The sequence below is a fragment of the Mastacembelus armatus genome, chromosome 6, assembly GCF_900324485.2.
Source record: "Mastacembelus armatus chromosome 6, fMasArm1.2, whole genome shotgun sequence".
NCBI lineage: Eukaryota > Metazoa > Chordata > Actinopteri > Synbranchiformes > Mastacembelidae > Mastacembelus > Mastacembelus armatus.
Window position 1 is genome coordinate 9,138,343 of NC_046638.1, and position 6,390 is coordinate 9,144,732.

Consider the following 6,390-nt stretch of genomic DNA (forward strand, 5'->3'; position numbering starts at 1 on the left):
TCAAGACTGAAGTTGTTCTAATAAGTGAAATCATCTGGCATAATCTTTGACTAGAATGAAAATTGGCGCCTGGTCTATTTCTGTTGTATGTGAATTTATAATTAGAAATGCCAATAATGTGCACATTGTGTTCAAGAGAAAAGAAGCAGGAAATGAGACTGTCAGTTTCAATGTTGCAGGCGTTTCCCTGTAGTTATTTTCTGGAGAAGATAATGAACAGTTCCAGGCTTGGCATGACAGCATGTCAAGCAAGAAAGACTGTACAAGTGCAACACAAGCAACAGCTTGGTAAAGCCAGGCTCTGCAGACTGCCAGTATTGGACAGATGGAGGGAAGAAAGGGAGCAAGAAGTGATGTGACAGAGGTGAAGATGCAGTGTGAGTCCGAGGAAATGAGATGTAAAGAGAAAGAATTGCAAGTGAGAATTAAAGGAAAGGTGTGGAAATGATGTGACTATGCATTGTCAGATTTAGTGATCCAAAGGGTGAGCAGGTTGTCATGGAAAAACCCAGTTAGATTTTATATTGTAATTCAGAGACCCACTTAATAATAAAATGAAGAAGAAAATCACAGTAATGAGAACATGTCAAGAAGAAACTGTATTGGAGAAAAGTCATTTATTTGAGGAGTTAATAAGTAAGAATACGTATCACTGTCTGTGTTTAGGAAAATGACTCTGATGTCCAGCTCAAGACTGTTTTCTCCTTTGTCCTAAATACACCAGGAGGCAAATATACGCTGGATGAAACACAGATGCTCATGTGGGCCTATATGTGCGCATGCTAATGTATAGATGGTGTATGGACATTTCCTCCTGCTAACAGTGGTGGATGATATCTTCCTGTCTCAGATGGACATTTTTAGCAAGATGTCATGCAAATTTCAAGCCATCCATCATTTTTACATAACTGGGCTAGTCTGGAGTCAAGGCCACTGTGGCATGACATTGCCATCCAGTGGACACATAGAGAAACTGTTCAGTCTGGTGAGGATGTTTGGCTAACAAAAAAATTGTAAGAGGTGAAATTTCCGTTACAGCTAAATATTTGAGTAAAACTGCTAAGATCGAAAAAAAGACAATGCACAAATGTTAAAAAGTAACATTATATAGAATAACTGGATGCTTGTTTCTAAGCAGAATATAACATAATAAATCAGGTAAAATTATATAAAAATGAAAATACTGCACATAGACACATAATATTCTTATGTTTGCCTGTAACTATGTTAACATTGTGTATCACTGTGTAGTGGTGTCACTTCAACGTGCAGAAAAAACAGCTGAATAGTGTATAACCTGCAGACAACAAAATGCAAATCTGACAGTATTCCCAGTCGTAACGTTAAATACCATGTGATTTGCATAGGTCAGGAGTCAAGGACATAAAAGCACAGAGCCTGATATACTGTAAGCAACAGTAAGCAACCAGCCCTCTGCTCTCATTCTTTAGTTGTAATGTTCTGCCCTTGTGTTGAATCTCCTAGCAACATGGACTTGTTTACCCGCAAAACCACCAGAACACAGGGAGGTGAACAAACAACCTGGAGTTGCAGGTATGTCTCAGGAGTAAATAAGATTTTCCTCTGCTGTGGTCGATTTTTTTTTTTTTCGGGGTAATTTATTTTTGATGCAAATAAATAAAGCTGTAAATGTGTTGCAGTAGTGCACCCACACATCATTTGGTGGGAGAATATACTGGGTTATTTCTTGTAGACTTAGTAATCACCTTTTCAAAGAGTATGGTGGGACACTGTAAACCTATAAACAACGGAGTTACATCTTATTTGCTGCTTGTTTTTGTGGTTACAGTGCCCACATGCCCTGAGGATTTTTGCTATCCATCACTGTTGTCAAGTGAAGGTTTCCATTACAGCAGTCACAGATGGCTGAGCAGGGGAGGATAGTCATGCCGAATGTTGAAGCAACAGGCAGCAGGGGAGGACTGACCAGTAACACACACAAAGTCTATAACACTTCTTACAGGGCCTCCTATGGTGAGAGAGTGCATGGTGAGGGGGGAAACTTCATCTAACCCTAAGTATGCAGTCAAAAGAAGGGGCTAGTTTGTATTCTACTCATGAAGACTGAGGTTTGGGTTGTGTCTGTTGTGGCCACAGGCAGAGGGAACTTCACTTCATACCTTGGACATCCCAGCAGGACAGGATTCACAGCAAACCAGAGGCCAGCTATATATTACAGGCCCAGTTTGGACCACGTTGACAACCCTCAGGTTGGGTAAGTGTCAGAACAGATAAGGATTTATGTTCTACGACTATAAAATTAAATGTAGATGCTTGCCGACTGGTTCTATAATCCCTAAAAGCAGATTACATTTATTTACAATGACGGCTGAATTCCATTAAGCTGCTTCAGTTTCAAGGTCCTGGCATTATGCACACAGTCATACTGGAACACATGATTAATGTTCCCAGTAAAACCTGTTTTACAATGACAAGTCACAGTGAATAGAGTGAAAAAGGCATATAATAGAGGTATACTTTGGCCAGGCTATCCAATACAATAGATGTGAATTCATTTGTAGTGCTCACCCCATGGGACCTACTTTATACCAAAGAAACAGGTCTTACTCACACTAACCGCTGCTGCTCATTTATGAGTCACAATGTGAGAACTCTGTAGTACACGGATCAGGTATCATGTCCAGCAGGCAGCCCGTGAAGTGTGTTTTGGTCTGTTGGTTTGATTTTATATGACATTTATATTCAATAGCATCTAAGTTGAGTAAGAAGAGTTTAAGTTTAACCCTTATTGTCTCTTTGTGTGAGTACCATAAACAAAACTAGGAGATGCAAATGAATCTGATGAATGGGGTATCAAAAACCCTACACATACACATGGCTTGGTATCAAAGTATGTTTATTGTTAGTTGACTGAACTAACCCTTTAAATACAAACAGTTGAAATGATATGAAAACATTTGATTGCATAGTTTTTTCACTTTTCACTTTTTGCAAATCAGCTTTGTTAACTGATGTAATCAAAGCAATGTGATTACATTAACTGAAGCGTAACCTCAAAAAACAGATGCATTGTTTTCATCTACAGGCTCCTGTTACGTGACAGTTTCATGTCTCAGACCAAACTGCATTACCAGCCCCACAGCTGGTCTGAGTTTTCAAGGTCTTTGCCAAACCTCATTAACGGAACAAGGGACAGCGGCTTCCATCAGCTGTGGTGTCACCAGAAAACTGTTCCTGGGGAGGAGAAGGTAGAGCATACCAACAACAACACTTGGGAGATGCTGAAAAGTGTCAAGCATACATTAATATTTAACAGTATATTTCTCATTATCTGCATTCATGAATATATTCTTTTAGACAGAATATCAAAGACTGTTTGTTCCTCATCATCTCACACCAACAGGTAAAATAGAGGCTACAGCTGCTTAGACTTAGAGACTTAGAAAATGAAAGATCACCATTTTGTGAAAATATAATTCAGGCTGCTGCAGCATAAGAAAATGAATAAAGACTTGTTTAAAGTTGTTGTTACAAATGGTGCAGTTTTACTGTTGCTCCAGTTTCCCCAAAGCATGTGAGGATAGGCCGTAAAGGAGAGACTGGTTTCACTGAGGGGGCAGACCTTCAGTTTAACACGTTTAAGGGGAAAAACAATTGCACGGTGAGGAAAAAGAGACCATTAACTTTATACTTTGTCATATTTGTAAACGATACAGATGTACAGCATATCACTGTAAATGTGTAAGTTTTTTAGGCAGCTGTAATTTTACAGTGCAAGTTATTTTTTCTGTCTGGTCTGACTTTCTGCTACTTTTTTGTCTTTTCACTGATGTTCAGGTTGAGCCACATCAGAATAAGAGCTCAGTGATGAAAAAAGATTTCTTGCCACCATCATCGCTGCAGGTTGATACCCAGCACTCACTGCTTGTGCCATCTAGTTTATGTTGTCTTTTTAGTATGTGCAGTAGTAAAATATGGCTGACAGTGTCTTTCCTTGCTTGTGTCTGAGGACACCGAGGCAATACCGGGGCTCTGCAGTCGTACTTGTCAGGAAACAGGATTCACTCGAGGGACCATTGCTCCTTTGGCTTGCCCAGTGAGTACTAACCCCATCCCAGCCATGTTTTTAGCATTCTTCCCTTTGCTCTTCTAGCAGAGATGGGAACTTATACTTGGGACTTGTACTTACGTCATATACAAAGAGACCTAACTTGACCTTATTCTCAGAAGACTTGGGACTTGGCTTTGTGACTTTCTTTGTTTTACTTAAAAAACTGTTTTTTTGTGCATCAAACTCTAAGATGGCAAAGAAAGAAAATATTACAGATATGAAAAATTGTTTATGTACATTATGTACGTCACTTTTTTTTTTCTCACTAGGGAGTATATTTTTTTTCACACTGCACTGCAATAGCCTCTTTAAACTGATCAGAATCATACAACTAATCAAAGCTAATAAATAAAGGAGTGAAGAAAATGCAGTACATCCTTAAAGACTTGTAAGCATCTCTGTCTTCTAGACCTTACTTCTTCCGTTACCCCAGACTAAAAGTACGGCATCATTTCAGAAGTCCGTGGGAAAAAAGGTTACATTTTCTTTCTTCCAGTCTTACCTCTGCATTAGGAGCTGCTTTTTTGAGTTTTGTGTTAACTCAGCTGTGTTTTTTAGGAGCCTACAGGGTATCTTCTCAATGCACCAAACAACCAAGATTTCCCTAATACACCATTCGATTCCTCACACTTCACTACTCATTATGAGAACAAGTAAGTGTTTTTAGTGCTTTCAGCATTTATGGGAGAGAACTACTCAGATACTTTACCTGTTATGTTAACAGTTTTAATATACAAGAATGCATCAAATTTGATAAGCACATTGTATTTTTTATATGTTAAATCCTAATTTGCAAATTAACCATGCCAAAATAAATGTAGTGCGGTCAAAGTATAATAATTCCCTCTGAAATGTAGTTGAGTTGGAGAATCAATACCTTAAACCTTATAGCTTGTATATTTATCACAGTGTGTTATTTTCCAGCTTCTGTCGTTATGCTGATTTTGTAAAATTGAGATCTAGCCACGCTGGTGCAGGAATCATCAGTGCAAAATTAGATAACAGCTACAGTCGTCGTGACATGGACAGGTATCTGCGTGTTGCACACACCAAGTTACTTCAGGAGTATGTTTCCTTTGCTTTACATGATGCCTTTTTATTTCACAGGTTTATATTCTGTGGCTGAAATTTCACACACCTAAGATTTTATTTGTATGACTTGTCAACATAAAAATAAAATTTGACGTTTCTTGTTAACACATTTACACATCACCTGAGTGGTTATTTTGTCTAAGAACAGCCCTACTGGTTGCGCATATCAGACTAAGAACAGTTGCGGTATTAAATTTCTTTATAATCAAAACCTTAAACCCTTAATCGCTGCCCTAATGGTGTTGTTTTACAATAGTCCTGTCCAAAAAAAAAAGGCTATTTTTGTCTTTGTGAAGTTCTTTTTGTGTGAGCTGAAACGCTGCCAGTCAGACAGTTTTGTGAAGTGAGCGGTGTGATAGCCAAAGAGGGAGTGAACGAGATGATGCATTGTCTTTGACTGCCTCACTGACCTACAGAGAATGAGAGGAGTGTAAACTAATGAGCAAAATAATTACACTCAGACTGAGTATAGCAGTGATTCCCATGGATGTCTGCAGTGTGTCAGACTGTTTTGCCACCCACAGCTGTGGAATGAGCAGCAGAGCGCACACTGAGGAGGATCGAGTTTCCACCGGCGTCACATTATGCGTCACATACTGTAGTTCCATACGGTGCACACACTGTAGGCCAGAAATGTCGATCAGCTCAAGTCAAATAAACAAGATAGAAGTGCCCAAACAAGGGGCACCTACATAATCATGTTGCTGTCAACAAAGTATAGATAGTAGATCAAGTTTAATTAGAGATGATAGAGATGATAGAGATGATGATGATGAAGATGACGATAAAGATGGCAATGTAAGTCTTTTGGGTGGTCCAAACTGAAATATCTCAGCAGCGGTTGGACTGACTGTCATGTAATTTCTGAAGATACCATTAGGTCTCTCAGCAGCAATGGAATATGGTGTTCATGAATATGTTGTCATGAGTGTGTAATCGTTTTCGTAATCTTGAATGAGCCTTTTAAATCTAAATAGGAAATGGGTCTCCTTTCATGGAGGCAGCCATATTGCATTACCTTGTTTCTACAGTAGCCCAGAATGGACAAACCAAACACTGGCTCCACACAGGAAATATCATTTTGTTTTAAAGGTGCTGTCCACCGTACCATCCCTTGTGCCTGGAGACCCAGGGGTGCCTTTAAGGTTTCATTCTGCAATCTCACCACTAGATGACGCTAAACCTTTCACATTTGAATGAATTGT

The 6,390-nt window shown here is 39.1% G+C and overlaps 1 protein-coding gene across 2 annotated transcripts; it reads left to right on the forward strand.

Annotated features, from left to right (window-relative positions):
• Window positions 1–1,436: 1,436 nt before the first annotated feature.
• On the forward strand, window positions 1,437–5,293 carry saxo4 (stabilizer of axonemal microtubules 4). Of its 2 annotated transcripts, none has more exons than XM_026311959.1 (12): window positions 1,437–1,554; window positions 1,811–2,010; window positions 2,119–2,236; window positions 3,068–3,230; window positions 3,340–3,385; window positions 3,543–3,643; window positions 3,820–3,885; window positions 3,992–4,078; window positions 4,503–4,568; window positions 4,652–4,746; window positions 5,018–5,122; window positions 5,201–5,293. In XM_026311959.1, exons 2-12 carry the CDS (start codon window positions 1,884–1,886, stop codon window positions 5,217–5,219), a joined length of 993 nt encoding a protein of 330 aa, XP_026167744.1. In that variant the 5' UTR covers window positions 1,437–1,554; window positions 1,811–1,883; the 3' UTR covers window positions 5,220–5,293. The 2 variants fall into 2 exon arrangements, with proteins under 2 accessions (XP_026167744.1, XP_026167745.1); XM_026311960.1 differs by having other exon boundaries at window positions 1,811–1,995.
• The last annotated feature ends 1,097 nt before the right edge of the window (window positions 5,294–6,390 follow it).

Bases quoted from the DNA above. Each gene is read 5' to 3' on its own strand.
- saxo4 (XM_026311959.1), top strand. From the start codon at position 1,884: ATGGCTGAGCAGGGGAGGATAGTCATGCCGAATGTTGAAGCAACAGGC. The intron at 3,886-3,991 runs GTTGATACCCAG...CTTGTGTCTGAG, and splicing joins TGCCACCATCATCGCTGCAG to GACACCGAGGCAATACCGGG. The intron at 4,747-5,017 runs GTAAGTGTTTTT...GTTATTTTCCAG, and splicing joins ACTACTCATTATGAGAACAA to CTTCTGTCGTTATGCTGATT.